General features: G+C 41.4%; 1 protein-coding gene across 3 annotated transcripts in view; it reads left to right on the top strand.

The window, feature by feature from the left end:
• kiaa1328 (KIAA1328 ortholog) overlaps positions 1–22,800 on the top strand; it is a 140,211-nt gene that overhangs the window by 75,313 nt on the left and 42,098 nt on the right. For all 3 annotated transcript variants that reach the window (XM_055632442.1, XM_055632436.1, XM_055632449.1), the window contains 2 exons: positions 11,793–11,974; positions 22,598–22,706. In XM_055632442.1, the coding sequence (XP_055488417.1) occupies positions 11,793–11,974; positions 22,598–22,706 (291 nt within the window). The remainder of the gene's footprint in view (positions 1–11,792; positions 11,975–22,597; positions 22,707–22,800) is intronic.

Here is a 22,800-nt window from a genome sequence, read left to right as displayed (position 1 = left end):
GTGACTTTGAGGGTATGAGACGTGAATTGGCCAAGATAGACTGGCAATTGATTCTTAAAGGGTTTTCTTACCTGCGTAAGTTATGGATATGTGACAGACCTGAAGGAAAAGTATTTGGTGCAAATAAGGAAACTAATGCAAATTTTATTATGAGATTTTACACAAAATATCTATGAACACAATAGTGAAGATGGTCGTCGGTTTTATTAGAAAACACATTCAAATTGCCTTAGCATTTGCTATAGCTATGCATTTTTGAATGTCAAAGCGACAGTGGTATATTTGAAGTTAATGACTGGATAGGTTTATTGTTGTGAAAAAAATTAAAGGATAGGAAAGAGGATAGGAAAGTAAGTGTTACGGTGAACACTTACTTATTGGACATGTTGAATGAGCAGTTAACCACAGTATAGTTGTGATAAAAGTAGATAATAACCATGACAGTTGCTTTGGGAAAAAGCCATATGACGATACTATACTATGTTGATTTCTATGTTTGTTAGTTTGATTGCGTGACTCTGTCACACAACCTAAACCAACGACTATGGATTAGTGCACTAAGGTTGTAGAATCATAGGTCCTTGGCCCATTGTGCCAAGCTGACCATCAATTATCCATCTATATTAACCACATGATCCATAGCTTTTTATACTTTGGTGACTCAAGTTTTGGCTAGGTGCAAATTTCTGTCTTTGTCACCCCATCATACTTTGCCGATTTCAATCACCCTTTGGGTGGAAGAAAATTATTGCTCAAAGTCTTCTGTAAATCTCCAACCCCTTACCATAAACCAACGCCTCTGGTTATAGATGTCTCTGCTATGGGGAAATGTTTTCTACTTTTTATCCAAACAATGGCTCATAATTTTGGATACTTTAATGAGATGCTCCCCAGCCCCTGGCCTCTTCAGGTTTGAGGAAAGCAAGTCAAGCTTATCATGCATTTTTCATAATTGTAATCCTCCTTTCCAGGAAAGATCCTGTGGATCTCCTCTGCACCCTTTCCAGTGCAATTATGTCCTTCCTGTGGTGGTGTGATTAGACTGCACTCTTGTTGTTTAACCAATATTTTATAAAGTTGTGCTATTATCTCCCTCTCTCATCTGCAATGCCCCAGCTAATAAAGACATATCCTATATGCTGCCCTCATCACCTTATCTAGCTAGTTCTGCTGTCATTTTCATTCATCTTTAGAATTGTCGAAGGATTGTGCAGCCTAATGAGCCTGTCCCACTTAGGTGACTCTTTAGTCGACTGCCAGGGACTAGTTTTAATGGAATTCACCTACGACACCTGGCGACAACCTACGACAGCAAAAATGTTGAAAATTTTGCGGCAGTCGCCCGTAGTCCAAAAAATCGCCTAAGTGGAGCAGGCCCATAAGTCTGCCATTTAATTGTTCTGTAGCCTAATTCTACCATTCTCGCTGTCAGTAATACCACCAATTTCCCCGTCTTCTCCAGAATTACCAAGCACATCTCCTAGCAACCTAACTAGTAGCTCATACAAAACAAGCAGGAGAAATGACGTAGGAGCAAGATCAATAATGGGGTTACTGCACAGAATCCCAATGCATGTTGACAGGAATTAATAACTTGCTCAGTTAACTGTGAGGTCCTTAACCGACTTGATGGTCAGAGGGATCATGGGATCATTGTTCCCTGAAATGAGCAAAACAAGTATATACAGTGATAAAGAAGGCATATAATATGCTTGAGATACAAACAACTCCAGATGTTAGTTTACACAAAAAACAGACACAAAGTGCTGGAATCACTTATATGGGGGATAGGTGACGTTTTGGGTTGGGACCTTTCTTCAAACTGATTGTGGTGGAGAGGGGAAAAGAAAGCTGGAAGAGAGGTTGACAGACAGGGTCTGGGCAACAGCACCCTGTACATTGCCAAGCGGTGTGACTCGGGGTAGAGTGGGTAGGTGGAAGTGGTAGGGTGGTGGGGCGAGGAGGAGAGGAGGGGGATGGTGGGGTGGAGGCTTCTAGCCCGCTGCGGCCTGAAAGGAGGAAGCCGCTGAGCCTGCCCCTACTCGGGGGATTTGGGGGGCGGTCGAGCCGGCCCCTGCTTGCCCCAAAAGACCAGAGACCAGGAGGATGGAACTGGTGATGACGAGGTAAACCTCTGTCTCATCTGAAAGGACTGTTGGGGTTGCCTTCATAGGTCAGGGCAATGGGTACAAGAGCCAGGAAGTCATTTTAAACCTTATAGGATTTTGTTAGTCCTCATTTGGAAGTATTGTGGTTGCCCCATTGCAGGAAGAATGTGGAGGCTTTGGAAAAGGTGCAGAGGAAGTTAACTAGACTGATGCAGAGGGGAATACTTTGACATGGCATCATGTCTGGCATGGAGATGTAGGACTAATTGCCTATTCCTGTGCTGTACTGTTCTTGTTGAAGCATATGCAGCGAACTGCTGATCTTGCTCAGTGTATGTATTGCTTGGCTGGTCACATGTGGCACATGTAAACAATACTGCCACAAACCCAGCAGTCCTTCCAGGGTGCTGCTGCCACTCCCCCAATGCTAATCAAGCCCTAACTAACCTATGTTGGGTTTTCAACATGCTCCCCTGACCTCCTGCTCCCCAGTGTCGAACATTCAATCCACAGCAGAGGCCTTACTTTTATACCCCAATGCCTATATCTCAATGAGTTCCAAGCCCGTCATGACATTGAAGGCTTTTTCTGTCGCCTCCAACTTCTGACTTTTTTCACTGGCAAAGAGTCCTCGCCTCCAAATGACTACCCTGTCTCTAACATTCCCGCTCCTCATGGACTCCCACTGCCAGCCTTCTACCCATTCTGGGCCATTTTATTTCCACTTCCTGCATGTCATCCAAAGTCTTGACCTTCCTACTCTCCTTACCCACTCCAATCTCACTCCCTGTGATTTAGAAATATGAATCTGAAAGGTTATAAAATGTCTTAATTTTGGTCGATATAAACTTTTAAAAAACTGTCTAAATGAACACAAGTACATTGTCTTGGACGTTCACTAACAGATGCTCCTCTCCATTAAAGTGAATAGAGTCGTTATTCCCCTGTCAGGTCTAACTGGCATGAATTGATTGCGTATGTTTTTCCAGGTGAATGCTGAGAAATTGTGAGAGCTTGGCTTGATCATGTAGCTTAGATCTTGTAGAGTCCAATAGTCTCATGCAGTGGGTAAAATACTGATGTATCCTTGTAGAATGTTGGGATCTTGTGCATCCTCAATATCATTTCTATGGAAAATACAGAATAGTTTATTAAAAGCTGTATGCACATTGTTTAAAAAAGATTACATTTTTACTAGATACTAATAATCCATTATATTATATACGTTTTCCATCAGACGAAAAGTTGTCACACCTTTCTCAAGAAAACACTTTTTTTAATTTATTGGGTTCACTATATTTAAATATATGTAACACAGTTGGAGATCCCAATGTGTCCCACTGTAGAAATTCACATATGGTTAATATGACATACAGGAGTAAATAATATTTAGAATAATGCTATTGTAACCACATAATAACTTTTAATAAATTATCTGTGCTTTAAAACCAATCCAGACTCCACAATAATCAACTATGGTACTTTTAAATTCAACTTTGTAAATCTGATATGAGAACTGGTTTATTCTGCTAAGATTTATTCTTGCTGTATGAGTGAATTTGGTTAATTTAGTTGTAAAAGAAAATGAGTCCTTCAGTAGATAAATGTGCACTAATAAACTAACAAGTCATGTGATGTTACAGTCTTTATTCCAGTATTATAATGATAGAAATACATTCACTTACGGGGAGATTAAGGGGACATTTCATGAAAAGACTAGTAATTCACAAGGGATAATAGCATTAGTAGATTATGGAACTCTCTTTCAGGAGTGAAGTAATGCTTGTAATTTACCACAACTGATGCAATAGTCATTTTTTATGTTTTCGTGACAACTTTAAAAATGGTGTTTACCAAATTTGAAAGGTCAAATTTACCATATGGGTGTATGATGCTCCATTGACTGTGCTTGGTTGGTAACTTTGGTATTATTTGTAAAACAGAAAATTTAGATTTATAAAATATTCACAATTGTGCTGCTATGCTATAACACTTATTTTCAGAAATTAAATTTTCATGAATATTGATTAATCTCCTCCTTAATGTCTTTTTTTGAGTTAATCATCTTTAAAATATGATATGCTCTGCTTTAAGCCTGATGAGTTATTAGAACATTCAGAGTCTATCACAAATTATTGTCATGTTGTAGAATGGTGAATTTATATTTTTTATGGTAGTTTGTTTAATGAAAATGCAATACTTTAATATTCATCCACATTTTTTCCTGTAAAGCACTGCTTCTGGTGAGTTGAATAGCAACACCTTGTGGAGTGCAATTATATTGCAAGCCGTAAGCTGCATAATATTTTGCGTAATTCTAACAACAATCTATAATGTTAGTTCTGCAAAATTCAGCATTTCTTCAATTATTTTTGTTCATTGTTTTACTAGAATGTTTGAAATTATCTAGGCACTCCCTGACTTATGTAATAGATGATTTACATAAACTTGTATTTATGTAAACAATTCACAACTGGTGGTCCCGTTTCCTGAATGACCTGTGTTATTGCAATGGGAGGATGGCGAGTGCTTTCTGTCCACTTCACGGATATAAAAGAGTTTTTTTCCGGGCTCGCTGCTCTTCTACTTTTGGCCATAGTGTGACACCTGGAAGGTGAGTGAGAATGATGGCCATGGTGGAGAGCAACTCCCGACTGAGTCGCCCGCAGCTTGCACAAGGTTCACCAGCAAGCTCTTCTGCACCAGCCGCCAGGCTCACATTATAGCCGTTCGCCAACAGCGCCTTCTTCAGGCTAATGTAGGGTTCCCTCCTTTCTCAACAGCTGCCGCTTCTTCTTGTTGGCCGTCGCTTTGTCCGCTGCCCCCTCAAACGTCGCTGCCTCCTCCTCCTGTCGCTTTGTCCACTCTGCTGCTCCCCCCTTCATTGCCAAAGAAGGATCTTCACCCAAAACGTCTACTATCCATGTTCCCCAGATTTGCTGCCTAACCTACTGAGTCTCCAGCACTTTGTGTCATTTTGTATATTAACCAGCATCTGCAGTTCTTTGTTTCTATCTAGTTTTAAGTAGATTATGACGCGTAAAAACTGATTTACATAAGGGTTCTTGCATGATCTGTTGCTTTATTCCCTAACTTGAGGGCTAATTCTAATATATTGCAGCTGAGGATAGCTCTGTTGATAATCAATGAAATCAACACTGCTGTGAGAAGCGATCTTTGCTCAGAAGGTCAGAATAGAGATTCAATTTTGATTGAATAATAATTGAAGAATAGTAAGAGGCAGAAGTTCCTGGTGTGAGTAATCTTTTGATCCACTTAATAGTGGTTTGTTTGTAGGACAGAGCATAAATCGAAATAAATGGGGCACAGTGTGAAAGTGCTGCAGAAATTACGGGTGAATTTAATCATCTTAGATTGGTAAAGGGGAGTCCAGAGGAAGAGTGTATAGTGTGTTCAGGACAGTTTCTCAGGATAATACATTATGGAACCATCCAGGCTACAGACATTTTAAGTATCATCATGTGTAGTGATTCAGGATTAATTAATCTCATTCTAAAGGATCATCTGGAGAGAAATAATCATAATGTGCCAGAATTTCATATTCAATTTGAGAATGCCAGAGGATATATTTGAGCCAAATACTAATGATAGTATTTAAGAGACTCTTGGACAGGTAGATGGATTAGAAAGGTTTTGAGGGATATGAGCCAAACGTGGGCAAATGGGACTAGTTTAGATGGGGCTTCTTGATCAGCTTGGATGAGGTGGGCCAAAGGCCCTATTTCTGTCCCGTCTGATCTGACTCTATTTCATCACAGTGGATGACATGAAACACATTGTTTCTACACTTTCAATTATTATTACAAAGGAGAGGGAGGACTTGAAGTGATCAAACAGCAATTATCATAAGGGACAGGTTCTGGGGAAACACTTATCTGAACCGCATTAGGTGCCTTGGATATGGTCACCGACATCCTTTGGTATTATAGGGAATGGATGCATTGAGTGTGGCCTTCCTAAACAATCCCTGCAGTCCAATAGTTAAGATATTATTTAAAATTAAAATAAACATTTTGAACTGAGATCAGTTTTTGGATCTCAATTAAATATTAATATAATTAGGAGGAGATTGAGAATATCATAACCTGGTGCCAAGACAAAAATCACATTGTCAATGTCAGCGAGACAAAGGAGATTGTGATCAGGAAACAAGGTGGTGCATATTATACATTGATGGCGCTGAAGTAGAGATGGTTGAGAGTTTTGGATTTTGAGGAATGTATCACCAGCAATTTGTCCTGGACCAGCCACATCGAAGGAATGGCCAAGAAAGCACACCGATGCCTCTACTTGCTTAAAAGGCTTAAGATGTCCGGCATGTTCCCAACAACCCTTACCAACTTCTACAGATGCGCTATAGAAAGCTTTTTATCAGGATGCATCACAGCATGATCTGGCAACAGCACCATCCAAGACAGCAAGAAATTGCAGAGAGTTGTGGACATTGCCCAGTCCATCTCGCAAACAAACCTCTCATCCGTTGACTCCATTTTCACGCTGCCTTGGTAATTTCACTAACATTATCAAGTACCAGTCTCACTCTGGTCACTCACTCTCCTCCCCTCTCCCATCAGGCAAGTGATACAAAAATTTGAAAATGCAAACCTCCAGATTCAGGGACAATTTCCCTCCACCTGTTATTAGGCAACTGATATTAGTCCTCTCACCAACAAGATCGCAGTCCTGACCTCCCATCTACCTCATTGGAGACCTTCAAACTATCTTTAATAGGACTTTACCTTGAATTAAATGGTACACCGTTTATCCTGTCTCTGTACACTGTACGGCTTGATTGTGATCATATATAATCTTTGCGCTGATGGATAACGTCCACCAAAAAAGCTTTTCACTGTACTTTGGTACATGTGACAATAATAATAAACTATACTAAACTAAAATGATTCAGAAAAGGGAGTTAAATATAATACTTCCATCATTGTGGATGACACAAAGTTGGTAGTTAGGATGAGCCTTGTGAAAGATACAGAGAGGCTCCTGGTTGATTTGGACTGATCGAGGGAGAGGGGCGAAATATATATAACGTGGAATCTATTTCGGTAGCAGCTAGGAAGTCTATTTTTATTTGCCTGAAGATAGTTTCGGAAAAGAGGAGGAAAATTTGGGTACCCTTGTGCACAAGTTTTTGAGAGACAGCACGGATCCAGGCCCTTTGACTCACCGAATCCAGTGGCTCACGCCAACCAGCAATCCCCGCACACTATCACTAACCTACACACCAGGAACACCTTACAATTTTACCGAAGCCATTTAACTTACAACCCTGTATGTCTTTGGAGCATGGAAGGAAACCAGAGCACCCGGTGAAAACCCACGCGGTCACGGATAGAACGTGCAAACTCTGTACAGACAGCACCCTTAGTCAAGATTGAACACAGGTCTCTTGTGCTGTAAGGTAGTAACTCTACCACTGTGCCACTATGCCATCCCATGAAACATAGAAAAATAGGTGCAGGAGTAGGTCATTCGGCCCTTTGGGCTAGCACCTTCATTCAATATGATCATGGCTGATCATTTAAAATCAGTACCTCGTTCCTGCTTATTCCCCATATCCCTTGATTCCATTAGCCCTAAGAGCTAAATCTAACTCTCTGTTGAAAACATCCAGTGAATGTCTACACTGCCTTCTGTGGCAGAGAATACCATAGATTCACAACTCTGGGTGAAATAGTTTTTCCTCATCTCAGTCCTAAATGGCCTCCCACTTATTCTTAAACTGTGACCCCTGGTTCTGGACTCCCCCCACATCAGGAAGATTTTTCCTGCATCTACCCTGTCCAATCCTTTAGAAATTTTATATGTTTCTATAAGATTCTCTCTCATCCTTCTAAATTCCAGTGAATGCAGCCCAGTCCACCCATTCTTTCATCATATGTTAGTCCCGCCATCCCGGGAATTAACCTGGTGAACCTACGCTGCACTCCCTCAATAGCAATAATGTACTTCCTCAAATTAGGAGACCAAAATTGCACACAATATTCCAGGTGCGGACTCATCAGTGCCCTGTACAACTGCAGTTGTAATGAAGGCCAACTTAGCTTTCGTCATTGCCTGCTCTACCTGCAAACTTACTTTCAATGACTGATGTACAAGCACACCCAGGTCCCGTTGCATCTCCCCTTTTCCTAATCTTACACCATTCAGATAATAATCAGCCTTCCTGTTCTTGCCACCAAAGTGGATAACCTAATTTATCCACATTATACCGCATCTGCCATGCATCTGCTCACTTACCCATCCTATCCAAATCACCCTGCAGCCTCACAACATCCTCATCGCAGCTCGCACTGCCACCCAGCTTTGTGTCATCCACAAACTTGGAGATGTCACATTTAATTCCCTCGTCTAAATTGTTAATATGTAATGTAAATAACTGGGGTCACAGCACCGAGCCTTGCGGCACCACACTAGTCACTGCCTGCCATTCTGAAAAGGACCCGTTAATTCCTACTCTATGCTTCCTGTCTGCCAACTAGTACTCCATACCCTACCCCCAATACCATGTGCTCAAATTTTGCACACTAATCTCTTGTGAGGGACATTGTTAAAGGCTTTTTGAAAGTCCAGATACACCACATCCACTGGCTCTCAAAATATCCTCAAAAAATTCCAGAAGATTAGTCAAGCATGATTTCCCCTTCATAAATCCATGCTGATTTTGTCACTGCTTTCCGAATGCGCTGCTATTACATTTTTAATAATCGACTCGAGCATCTTCCTCACTACCGATGAAAGGCTAACTGGTCTATAATTCCCCATTTTCTCTCTCCCCCTTTCTTAAAAAGTGAGGTTTCATTGGCTACCCGCCAGTCCACAGGAACTGATCCAGATTCAAGAGAACTTTGGAAAATGATCACCAATGCATCCACGATTTCTAGGGCCACCTCATTGAATACTCTGGGATGCAGCCCATCAGGCCCTGGGGATTTATCTGCCTTCAGTTTGCCGAACACCATTTCCTGCCCAAGTGTGGATTCCCTTCAGTTCCTCCCTCCCACTAGATCTTCGATCCCCTAGTATTTCTGGGAGATTGTTTGTGTCTTCCTTAGTGAAGACAGACCAAAGTACTCGTTTAACTGTTCTGCCATTTCTTCTTTCTCATTATAAATTCTCCTGTCTCTGATTGTAAGGGACCTACATTTGTCTTCACTAATATTTTCCATTTTACATATCTAAAGAAGCTTTTAGAGTCAGTTTTTATATTCCCCGCAAGCTTTCTTTCATGCTCTTTTCCCCCCACCTCTACATTAACCCCTTTGTCCTCCTCTGTTGAGTTCTAAATTTCTCACATTCCTCTGGTTTGCTGCTTCCTCTGGCCAATTTATATGCCTTTTCCTTGGATTTAACACCATACTTGATTTCCCATGTTAGCCACGGTTGAGCCGCCTTCCCCGTTTAATTTTTTCGCCAGACAGGGATGAACAATTTTTGGAGTTCATCCATGTGCTCATTAAATCTTTGCCATTGCATCTCCACCGTCAACCCTTTAAGTATAATTTGCCCGTCTATCCTAGCTAATTCCCGTCTCATACCTTCAAAGTCTCCTTTCTTTAAGTTCAGGACCCTAGTCTCTAAATTAACTGTGTCACTTTCCATCCTAATGCAGAAATCCACCATATTATTGCCCAAGGGGCTTTGCACAACAAGATCGCTCACTAATCCTTTGTCATTACACAATACCCAGTCTAGGATGGCCTGTCCTCTAGTTGGTTCTTCTATATATTGGTTTAAAAAACTATCCCGTATACATTCCAGGAAATCCTCCTCAGCGCTGCTACCAATTTGGTTGGCCCAATCTAAATGTAAATTAAAGTCAACCATGATAACTGCTGTATCATTGCTGCACGCATCCCTAATTTCCTGCTTGATGCTATCTGTAACCTCCCTACTGCTGCTTGGTGGTTTGTATACAACTCCAACAAGTGTTTTCTGCCCTTGGCTATTTCACAGTTCTACCCATACTGATCCAAACTGAGTTGTTGAAATAAAGCATGCAGGTGAAGCAGGTGGTTAAGAAGGCAAACTATATGTAAACCTTCATAGTGAGGGGATTTAAGATAGGGAGGAGATATTTTCTGTTGCATTTGAACAAGATATTAATGAGAATGCACCTGCAGTATAGTTTGTTGTTTTGATCACATCTGAAGAAGGTTGTCCCTGTGATGGAGAGAATTCAATGAAAATTCATTAGACCGATTTAGCATTAACATAAGAATGGAGATTTGGCTTATTTAGGTTGTATTTACTATAACATTGTGGGGATATCTCATAGAAAACTTTAATATTATAACAGGAGCAGAAAGGAGATACAGGGAAGATGTTCTCGATAGTTGGGGAGTTGAGGACTCAGGATCACAGTCGTGTGATAAGGGGTAAACCATTTAATACCTGTAGAATATTTCACCACAATATGCAAATGAAGCAAAATCATTAAACATATTAGTGGAAAAGTTTGAAATCTTTCTAAGGGTTAGAGGGATCAAGCGATATGATGAGAATGCTGGAACAGAGTTTTACATTTTGACGAACAACCCTGATGGTATTGAAAGACAGGACAGAATTGAATGCCTCAATGATATAGTCCTACTATTTTTCAAGATTCCTATGTTTGATATTTGAATCAGCTTTTTATCTGAGACGGAAACATCACATTTTAGATCAGATTAATTAATTAATGCAAGGTGTCGTCTGGAAAGAGTCGAGTACATAATCCAGACTGCCCTTTCATTTCCTGCATTCTTTGTGTTCTGGCCTTTAGTGCATTCCACATTACCATCACTTGACTATTGGTGTACTTTTAGCTGTTTAGATTCTAAGCTCAGAAAAATTATCTCTAAATCTTTCTGCATCTCTTTTAAGATGTTTTTTAGAATGTTCAAGTTCAAGTGAGTTTATTGCCCCTGATAGGACAATGAAATTCTTGCTTTGCTTCAGCACAACAGAACATAATAGGCATTGACTACAAAACACATGAATAAATAAACTGATAAAGTGCAAATAACGGATAATAGGTTATTAATGTTCAGAGTTTTGTCCGAGCCAGGTTTAATAGCCTGATGGCTGTGGGGAAGTAGCTATTCCTGAACCTGGTCGTTGCAGTCTTCAGGCTCCTGTACCTTCTACCTGAAGGTACCTTTTAATTTGTTGTGACTTGTTGCCTGAGTGTGTACTTGTGGCTTGATATAACATTTTATTTATTAAATCTCCTGGGAAGCATCTTGGGACATGGTAAGTTGGGACATGGAGATGCTGAATAAGCTGAAAATTTGTCTTTACAAGCCTGAGATAACTAAGCATTGTATATTTAGGGATGGAGTTCATCGGTTGACAAGTTGAAGCAAGTGTGCTTGAAGCAAGTGTGCAGATATTCAGAGTTTAGGAGTGAAGTTAATTATTACTCGACCAATATCACTCAAAGCAAATGAACTGTTGTTATTCTCATTGGTTTTGTAGAGGATAACTAGTTTGGCTGCTTGTTTTTCTGCATTATGTCTGTAACATAATTTGGAAAATATTGCTAATAAATAGCTCAAGGATACCATAAAATTGTAAAGCTGTTCATATAATTGTTATGTTTTTTTTCATTTTCTATCCTCTATTTAAATTTTGGATTGTGAATTTAAGATATAATGACTCTCTCCTCAGGTATTTAAAATCAGAAGATCATCTTTGCAATGCCCATTTGGAAGGAAACATTAAGACATCAACTACAGAACCCTGGGAAAGATTACATGCTGGAAACAAAATAGCATCTTTTGATCCAGAATTGAATACTTTTAGGGGTACAGCTTTATATTCTGCTGGAGACATGAGTAGACAACAAATAGGTATTTAATTTTAATCATTTTGCCACACGTTCATCATATTGTGCACTTTATAGTTGCTGCCAATGATTGTAGATTTTTTCTATCATGGAATTAAGTATTTTGTTCATAAATCTGCCAATGACATGCTGTAGCGCAATTCTTTATGTTGCTTTTTCTATCTCTTTCCTACAGCCCCTGTAAATAATTTCCCACTCCATTCCCTTTTCAAAGCTCTAGTTGACTGTTTCTACTAACTTTATAGCCAGAGAATTCCAGATCATAACAATTTTGGTATGCCCCTCTTAGGATCTGTCAAAACAAGTAAAGCAAATGCAATGCAAGCATTTATTTTGAGAGGGCTTCTATACAAAAACAGTGATGTAATGCTGAGTCTCTATAAGGTGCTGGTCAGGCTGCATTTGGAATATTGTGGGCAATTTTGGGCACCTTCTGAAGAAGGATTTGCTGATGTTAATCCTGGCCATATTGAAGAGGCTAGGACTCCAAAATTGAGTAAAGTCTTCAGGGCTGCTGGGCCATTTGGTCAATTTGAAAGTGCTCTCTATGGAACTGGGACAAACTGCAGAGTGGTGCCAGTTTGTCTAGAGCCCAGATCTGAGATGCAGGAAGAGAATGGGAACATCTGCAGACCCTGGTAATTAGGTGCAAAATGCATAGAATGGTTTGGATGAATGAAAACCAGACATACATCTTGTAAATAATTGTAAATAATGTTGCAAAGCTTTATGTTGCTGAATGTTGATTGAATGTATTGAGGCTTGTCTGGTTTTCTTGCATATCAGGGCAAATGTTGCAAGGTTCGCTTCCTCTGAGAAACACTGTTTGAATACACTGTATTAGCCACAGTATTATGGGTTAGGGAAATGTCTGTTATGTATGGGGTTAATCGATATCTGTAATTGGATTGTAAAGAGACCACCCCCATGTGGTTCGGCCCCTCAAGTTCCGGGAACCTGTAACCGTCCGCTGCCACGAGGTCCTGCATCGATCTTCTGGGAGAACGCTTAGGAATGCTTGACCTTCTGGAGTGTCTCTGAGCGATGCTTGGAGGGCTTGATCAGGCAGATGCGCGAATCGAACCCGCGGTGTTTATGTACAATAGTTTGGAACCGTAATTGTGTTTTGTCAAAATTAAAATTAGTTGCGCAAGTGCTTGATTCAGTGGTTTTTGACTGAAACTAGACTGGGGGGAAGTTTTGAACGAGCAATTTACACTGGATCTGGAGAGGGTCTGGAGGAGGTTTACACGATTGATCCCAGGAATGAGTAGGTTAACATAGGCTGAGCGTTTGCTAGCACTGAGCCTGCACTTGCTGGAGTTTAGAAGAAGATGGGGACCTCATTGAAACGTACAGCATAGTGAAAGGCTTGGAGAGAGTGGATGTGCAGAGGATGTTTCCACTAGTGGGAGAGTCTAGGACTAGAGGTCACAGCCTCAGAATTTTGTAAAACTGTTATCTGAAGTTCCTCATGTCTACCTTGTACAAAATGCTGCAGAGGTCATTGTGTTCAGTTTTGCTCGTTCTGCTCTGCAAAGATGCCATTTAAACTGGCATGGGTGCAGGGAAGATATGCAAGGATGTTTAGGTTTATTATTGTCATGTGTACCAAGGTACAGTGAAAAGCTCTGTTTTGCATGCTATCAAAACAGAGCAGATATGGTATACATAAATACAATTGTCAAACTCAAGTACAATAGATAGAACAAAAGGGAAGATACAGTGCAAAATATAGTTCCCAGTATTGTAACACATTGTGGACATTGGACTTTGTCCATGTAATTAATGGGTGGAGATGAATTGGAGAGTAGCCTTGACTCCATCCCACCATTGACTGAAGAAGGGTCTCCATTCGTAACGTTACCCATTACTTCTCTCCAGAGATGCTGCCTGTCCCGCTGAGTTCAGCGCCTGTCCCACTTACGTGTCCTTGGCATGCAAATTACGCGATCTCGTGGTCGTGTTGAGGCGCACGGGCATCGTGTGGCCGTGCAGGGCCAGTCCCACTCAAAAGCGCGGCGGGGTATGTAGTTGTGTGCGACATCGTGCGGGGCTCCGAAAATTTTGTAGTGAACAAAATCTTTGCACGCCAACGGACTGTCGCGGAACTGACGGCCAAAGTGGGACAGGCCCAAGACCCTGGCGTGACGCAACGTCTCACCTTCAACAGCAGCAGAAGCAGGCAAACGATCACCGAACTCGGCCTGGGGCTCATGGACGTTGCGGTCCGGATCCGGCCCCACTTCCACTCCCAGAGCGGGGCCAAGAAAATTGAAGATAGAGACAAAATGCAGGAATAATTCAGCGAGACCGGCAGCATCTCTGGAGAGAAGCAATGGGTGACGTTTCAGGTCAAGACCCTTCTTTTCTGACTGAAGAAGAGTCTCGACACGAAACGCAGCAAAATGAGAGCGTGGCCAAGTAGATGTGGATCTTTGATATTGGCTCTCTTTTTGAAGCAGCACCTCTTATAGATCCCTTCAATAGTGGGGTATACCTCTATTGTGTCGCCTTCATTCCTGGGCGTTTGAATTGTTGAACCAAGCCGTAAAGCAACCAAACAGTATGTTCTGTGCTATACAAGTGCGAGAGTGTATTTGCCAATATCACAAATCTCCCCAATCATTTGAGGAAGTTGATGTGTTGAGCTTTCTTTGTGATTGCTTTGATCTGCTGGGCCCAGGACAAAACTTCAGAGATATGCAAGATTTTGAAATGGTTCACTCTCACACAACCGATGTATCGATGAAGGCGGTTTGTGCATCCTTGGGTTTTTCCCCGCTGAAGTCAATAATTAGCTGGTGGGTCTTGCTAATGTTGTGAGCAGAATTGTCATTCCTGCACCATTCAATCAGATTTTCAATCTCCCTCCTGTACTCAGACTATCATTACCTGTTATTCGTCCAGCAATAGTGGTATCAGTGTACAGGTGCACAGTAGAGAGCATATTGACTGGTTGCATCACGGCCTGGTTTGGCAACTTGAACGCTCAGGAGCGAAAAAGACTGCAAGAAAAAGACTGCAAAAAGTTGTGAACACTGCCCAGTCAATCACCGGCTCTGACGCCCCTCCCCACCCACCATCAAAGAGTCGCTGCCATCAAAAGGGCAGCCAGCATCATCACTAACCTATATAGAGAGAATAAAGCTCCAAGTGCACCATGGTGGCGCAGTGGTAGAGTTGCTGCTTTATAGTGCTTGCAATGCTGGTGACCCCGATCCCGACTACAGGTGCTGTCTGTAGGGAGTTTGTACGTTCACCCCGTGACCGTGTGGGTTTTGTCTGAAATCTTTGGTTTCCTCCCAATCAACACGGACAGGTTTGTAGGTTGATTGGCTTGGCATAAGTGTAAATTGTCCCTAGTGTGTGTAGGATAGTGTTAATGTGCGGGGATCGCTGGTCGGTGCAGACTCGGTGGACTGAAGGGTCTGTTTCCGTGCTGTATAGCTAAGCTAAACTTAAAAAGTGCTCTAACAAACTTTTACAGATGCACCGTAGAAAGTGCCCTGATTCGTTTATTTTCCCCCTTGCCCTCACCACCTCCTTTCATCCGTTGTCCCAATCTGCCACCATCCATCATTCAATGCTGTTCTTCAAAATTCAAAATTCTGCACCTTTTGCTACCCACTTAACACCTACACTCCTATTACTATGTCCATCCTTCTTTCCACCACCTGACTGTTCTCTGCAAATCAACCCCTTGACACCTGCATCCATCTATCGCTTGTTAGCTCTTGGCCACCTTTCCCCTCCATCTCTTTATACTTGTTACTTCCCCTTTACTTTATTCAGTCCTGATGAAGGGTCATGACGGGAAATGTTGACTGTTCATTACCACCCTCAGCTGCTGCCTGACCCATCAAGTTCCTCTGTTCTCTCCTTTTATGTTATTATTAAGGACATTGCAGAAACATAGACATATAAAACATAGAAAATAGGTGCAGGAGTAGGCCATTCAGCCCTTTGAGCTTGCACCGCCATTCAATTTGATCATGGCTGATCATCCAACTCAGTATCCTGTACCTGCCTTCTCTCCATACTCCCTGATCCCTTTAGCCACAAGGGCCACATCTAACTCCCTCTTAAATATAGCCAATGGACTGGCCTCAACTACCTTCTGTGACAGAGAATTCCACAGATTCACCACTCTCTGTGTGAAAAATGTTTTTCTCATCTCAGTCCTAAAAGACTTCCCCCTTATCCTTAAACTGTGACCCCCTTGTTCTGGACTTCCCCAACATCGGGAACGATCTTCCAGCATCTAGCCTGTCCATCCCCTTAAGAATTTTGTAAGTTTACAAGCCGAGTCTATCCAGTCTTTCTTCATATGAAAGTCCTGCCATCCCAGGAATCAGTCTGGTGAACCTTCTCTGTACTCCCTTAATGGTAAGAATGTATTTCCTCAGATTAGGAGACCAAAACTGTACGCAATACTCCAGGTGTGGTCTCACCAAGACCCTGTACAACTGCAGTAGAACCTCCCTGCTCTTATACTCAAATCCTTTTGCTATGAATGCTAACATACCATTTGCTTTCTTCACTACCTGCTGCACCTGCATTCCTACTTTCAATGACTGGTGTACCATGACACCCAGGTCTCGTTGCATCTCCCCTTTTCCTAATCGGCCACCATTCAGATAATAGTCTACTTTCCTGTTTTTGCCACCAAGGTGGATAACCTCACATTTATCCACATTATACTACATCTGCCATGCATTTGCCCACTCACCCAACCTATCCAAGCCACCTTGCAGCCTCCTAGTATCCTCCTCACAGCTAACACTGCCCCCCAGCTTCGTGTCATCCGCAAACTTGGAGATGTTGCATTCAATTCCCTCATCCAGATCATTAATATATATTGTAAATAGCTGGGATCCCAGCACTGAGTCTTGCGGTACCCCACTAGTCACTGCCTGCCATTCTGAAAAGGACCCGTTTACTCCTACTCTTTGCTTCCTGTCTGCCAGCCAGTTCTCTATCCACATCAATACTGAACCCCCAATACCATGTGCTTTAAGTTTGTATACTAATCTTTTATGTGGGACCTTGTCGAAAGCCTTCTGAAAGTCCAGATATAACACATCCACTGGTTCTCCCTTATCCACTCTACTAGTAACATCCTCGAAAAATTCTATAAGATTCGTCAGACTTGCTTTACCTTTCATAAATCCATGCTGACTTTGTCCAATGAATTCACCACTTTCCAAATGTGCTGCTATCCCATCTTTAATAACTGACTCCAGAATTTTCCCCACCACCGATGTTAGACTAACTGGTCTGTAATTCCCCGTTTTCTCTCTCCCTCCCTTCTTAAAAAGTGGGGTTACATTAGCTACCCTCCAGTCCTCAGGAACTATTCCAGAATCTAAAGAGTTTTGAAAAATTATCACTAATGCATCCACTATTTCTGCAGCTACTTTCTTAAGTACTCTGGGATGCAATTTATCTGGCCCTGGGGATTTATCAGCCTTTAATCCATTCAAGTTACCTAACACCACTTCCCGGCTAACCTGGACTTCACTCAGCTCCTCTATCTCATTTAACCCCCGGTCCCTTGCTATTTCTGGAAGATTATTTATGTCTTCCATAGTGAAGACAGAATCAAAGTAGTTATTCAATTGGTCTGCAATGTCCTTGTTCCCCATGATCAATTCGCCTGTTTCTGACTGCAAGGGACCGACATTTGTTTTAACTAATCTTTTCCTCTTCACATATCTATAAAAACTTTTGCAGTCAGTTTTTATGTTCCCTGCCAGTTTTCTTTAATAATCTATTTTCCCTTTCCTAATTAAGCCTTTTGTCCTCCTCTGTTGGACTCTGAATTTCTCCCAGTCTTCTGATAGGCTGCTTTTTTTGGCTAATTTGTACGCTTCATCTTTTGTTTTGATACTATCCCTGATTTCCCTTAAACTGTGGCCCCTGGTTCTGGACTCCCCCAACCTCTAGCGTGTCCAAACCCTTAACAATCTTATATGTTTCAATGAGACACCGTCTCATCCTTCTAAACTCCAGAGTGTACAAGCCCAACTGCTCCATTCTCTCAGCATATGACAGTCCCGCCATCCCGAGAATTAACCTTGTAAACCTACGCTGCACTCTCTCAATAGCAAGAATGACCTTCCTGAAATTAGGGGACCAAAACTGTACATAATACTCCAGGTGTGGTCTCACTAGGGCTCTGTACAACCGCAGAAGGACCTCTTAGCTCCTATATTCGATTCCTTTTGTTATAAAGGCCAACATGCCATTCGCTTTCTTCACTGCCTGCTGTACCTGCATGCTTACTTTCATAGGCTGATGTACAAGGACCCCCGGATCCCGTTGTACTTCCCCTTTTCCCAACTTGACGCCATTTAGATAGTAATCTGCCTTCCTGTTTTTGCTACCAAAGTGGATAACCTCACATTTATCCGCATTAAACTTCATCTGCCATGCATCTGCCCACTCCCCCAACCTGTCCAAGTCACTCTGCATTCTCATAGCATCCTCCTCACAGTTCACCCAGCTTTGTGTCATCTGCAAATTTGCTAATGTTACTTTGAATCCCTTCATCCAAATCATTTATGGATATTGTAAATAGCACCAAGCCTTGCGGTACCCCACTAGTCACTGCTTGCCATTCTGAAATGGACCCGTTAATCCCTACTCTTTGTTTCCTGTCTGCCAAGTACGTCTCTATCCATGTCTGCACTCTGCCCCAATACCATGTGCCCTAATTTTGCGCACTAATCCCCTGTGGGACCTTATCAAATGCTTTCTGAAAGTCCAGGTACACTATATCCACTGGCTCTCCCATGTCCGTTTTCCTAGTTACGTCTTAAAAGAATTCCAGAAGATTAGTCAAGCATGATTTCCCCTTCGTAAATCCATGCTGACTCGGACCGATCCTGTTACTGCTAATCAAATGTTCGGCTATCTCATCTTTTATAATTGACTCCAGCATCTTCCCCATCACCGATGTCAAGCTATCTGGTCTATAATTCCCTGTTTTCTCTCTCCCGCCTTTCTTAAAAAGTGGGATAACATGGGATAACCTCATAGTTGATGACTAAATAGGTGTTTCACAAAACAGTCAACCAACTTGCTTTTGGTTTGTCCAATGCAGAGTCAATTACCTTGTGAGCATTGTGTGCAACTGAATCTCTTTAGCCTGGAATATGTTTTTAGTACAGTACGAAGAATGACATGAAGTAAGAGAGTAATTTCTGTAACTTCACAGAAGGTGCTATAGGAAGCAGTAAAGGTGATTGAGGAAGGTTAGGTTTTTAAGAAAGATTGTCCTTGCAGAATATTCAAAGGTGGGAAAAATAATGTAAAAAATGGATTGCTTATATTTGCTCCTTATGTGCCTCTCCTATATGCAATGATGTTAATTTTACTTTACTACACCCAAAAAAGAAACATTTTTCAAGTGATAAATTAAGGTTTGCTAGTTTCCTTAAAGAAAGGTAACTTTGAGGGTATGAGACGTGAATTGGCCAAGATTGACTGGCAATTAATTCTAAAAGGGTTGACGGTGGATATGCAATGGAAGACATTTAAAGACTGCATGGATGAACTACAAAAATTGTTCATCCCAGTTTGGCAAAAGAATAAATCAGGGAAGGTAGTACATCCATGGATAACAAGGGAAATCAGGGATAGTATCAAAGCGAAGGATGATGCGTACAAATTAGCCAGAAAAAGCAGCATACCGGAGGACTGGGAGAAATTCAAAGACCAGCAGAGGAGGACAAAGGGCTTAATTAGGAAAGGAAAAATAGATTATGAAAGAAAACTGGCAGGGAACATAAAAACTGACTGCAAAAGTTTTTATAGATATGTGAAAAGAAAGAGATTAGTTAAAACAAATGTAGGTCCCTTGCAGTCAGAAACAGGGGAGTTGATCATGGGGAACAAGGATATGCGGACCAATTGAATAACTACTTTGGTTCCGTCTTCACTAAGGAAGACATAAATAATTTGCCGGAAATAGCAGGGGACCGCGGGTCAAAGGAGTTGGAGGAATTGAGTGAAATCCAGGTTAGCCGGGAAGTGGTGTTGAGTAAATTGAATGGATTAAAGGCCGATAAATCCCCAGGGCCAGATAGGCTGCATCCCAGAGTACTTAAGGAAGTAGCTCCAGAAATAGTGGATGCATTAGTAATAATCTTTCAAAACTCTTTAGATTCTGGAGTAGTTCCTGAAGATTGGCGGGTAGCAAACGTAACCCCACTTTTTAAGAAGGGAGGGAGAGAGAAAATGGGGAATTACAGACCAGTTAGTCTAACATCGGTAGTGGGGAAACTGCTAGAGTCAGTTATTAAAGATGGGATAGCAGCACATTTGGAAAGTGGTGAAATCATTGGACAAAGTCAGCATGGATTTACGAAAGGTAAATCATGTCTGACGAATCTTATAGAATTTTTCGAGGATGTAACTAGTAGCGTGGATAGGGGAGAACCAGTGGATGTGGTGTATCTGGACTTCCAGAAGGCTTTCGACAAGGTCCCACATAAAAAAATTAGTATACAAACTTAAAGCACAAGGCATTGGGGGTTCAGTATTGATGTGGATAGAGAACTGGCTGGCAAACAGGAAGCAAAGAGTAGGAGTAAACGGGTCCTTTTCACAATGGCAGGCAGTGACTAGTGGGGTACCCCAAGGCTCAGTACTGGGACCCCAGCTATTTACAATATATATTAATGATCTGGATGAGGGAATTGAAGGCAATATCTCCAAGTTTGCGGATGACACTAAGCTGGGGGGCAGTGTTAGCTGTGAGGAGGATGCTAGGAGACTGCAGGGTGACTTGGATAGGCTGGGTGAGGGGGGCAAATGTTTGGCAGATGCAGTATAATGTGGATAAATGTGAGGTTATCCATTTTGGTGGCAAAAACAGGAAAGCAGACTATTATCTAAATGGTGGCCGATTGGGAAAGGGGGAGATGCAGCGAGACCTGGGTGTCATGGTACACCAGTCATTGAAGGTAGGCATGCAGGTGCAGCAGGCAGTAAAGAAAGCGAATGGTATGTTAGCTTTCATTGCAAAAGGATTTGAGTATAGGAGCAGAGAGGTTCTACTGCAGTTGTACAGGGTCTTGGTGAGACCACACCTGGAGTATTGCGTACAGTTTTGGTCTCCAAATCTGAGGAAGGACATTATTTGCCATAGAGGGAGTGCAGAGACGGTTCACCAGACTGATTCCTGGGATGTCAGGACTGTCTTATGAAGAAAGACTGGATAGACTTGGTTTATACTCTCTAGAATTTAGAAGATTGAGAGGGGATCTTATAGAAACTTACAAAATTCTTAAGGGGTTGGACAGGCTAGATGCAGGAAGATTGTTCCCGATGTTAGGGAAGTCCAGGACAAGGGGTCACAGCTTAAGGATAAAGGGGAAATCCTTTAAAACCGAGATGAGAAGAACTTTTTTTCACGCAGAGTGGTGAATCTCTGGAACTCTCTGCCACAGAGGGTAGTTGAGGCCACTTCATTGGCTATATTTAAGAGGGAGTTAGATGTGGCCCTTGTGGCTAAGGGGATCAGGGGGTATGGAGAGAAGGCAGGTACGGGATACTGAGTTGGATGATCAGCCATGATCATATTGAATGGCGGTGCAGGCTCGAAGGGCCGAATGGCCTACTCCTGCACCTAATTTCTATGTTTCTATGTTTCCTTTCATATTTAATATCAAATCTTGGAAAGGTAATCTTTGAATAGTGATTGTATTCTTACTTCTTAAGTATGATGTTTGTGCACTCAACCTTCAGAGGAACTTAAGTATGTAATTCGAAACTAATATTTCAGTGCATTGCTGATATTGTGCATGTTTAGAAGTGTCATTCTCTTGAAAGACAGACACATTTTAAGCTTTTCTCAACAGTTCGGTTGGATATAAAAGATCCAAAGGCAACATTTGAAGAAAAGCAATTGCTGTCATATACATTTAAGTTTTATAAATATTTATATTATATAAATTGTATATACAATTTACAATTTATATATTGTGTGTATATATACAATATAATGTTATGTATTCTAAGAATAATCTATGTTTCTATGTTTCTATGTATGTTATATTTGATCAAATATATATCTCAAATGTTACATTTGCTCTTTCTTAGATTGTGATCCGTGCAACAGCTTTGATTTTAAATCAGTTATCTAAGATGAGATAGCTGCCATATGGTACCCCCTATTTGGTTAATATTTCCCTCAAGTTTTCGGGGAAATTCAATTAATCTATAAATAACTTTCTTTTAAGATCCCAAATACCTAAAAAGGAAGCTAGCTTAAAAAATATAATCCCGTTCAATATCCTGGAAAGAGTTAGGAGAGAAGAATACAGTATATGTTTATGCTATCCTACTGATGAGTCCCATCCATTTTGGCATAATGCTTTCCTAATTGCAATGAAAGCACTGATTTCCTTTTCATTTAAATTGTGTTAATTCCATCCTCCTTGGGAAACAGAAGGTAATTGTAATTAATATTTTAGCATGCAGAACTTTTAAAATGTTTATGATTAAAAGGCACATTAGATTGGAAGATTAGCTGTGAGATTTAAAGGTCGAATTGAAGGAAACTAATGAATTACATTTGATATTTGCCGCATTCAAGTAATCTCGTGTTTTTATACAGGGACTACTTCACTTGCTAAAAAGGATGTGGCTACTTCTCCTGGGTCAGTTTTCAAAAAGGACGAACAAGTTAACATGGCGACATCACCCATTTGGCCTGAATCACTGAGGTAGGTTATCGAGGATATGTATAGCATTTGTTCATGCCAACCATGGTGCCTATCATTACTGATCCCATTTGTCCACGTAATGCCCATATTCTTC

This window comes from Leucoraja erinacea, chromosome 1, assembly GCF_028641065.1.
Source record: "Leucoraja erinacea ecotype New England chromosome 1, Leri_hhj_1, whole genome shotgun sequence".
In the NCBI taxonomy this organism is placed as follows: domain Eukaryota; kingdom Metazoa; phylum Chordata; class Chondrichthyes; order Rajiformes; family Rajidae; genus Leucoraja; species Leucoraja erinaceus.
Note: the sequence above shows the minus strand (reverse complement) of the source record. Positions and strands in the feature narration are given on the sequence as shown.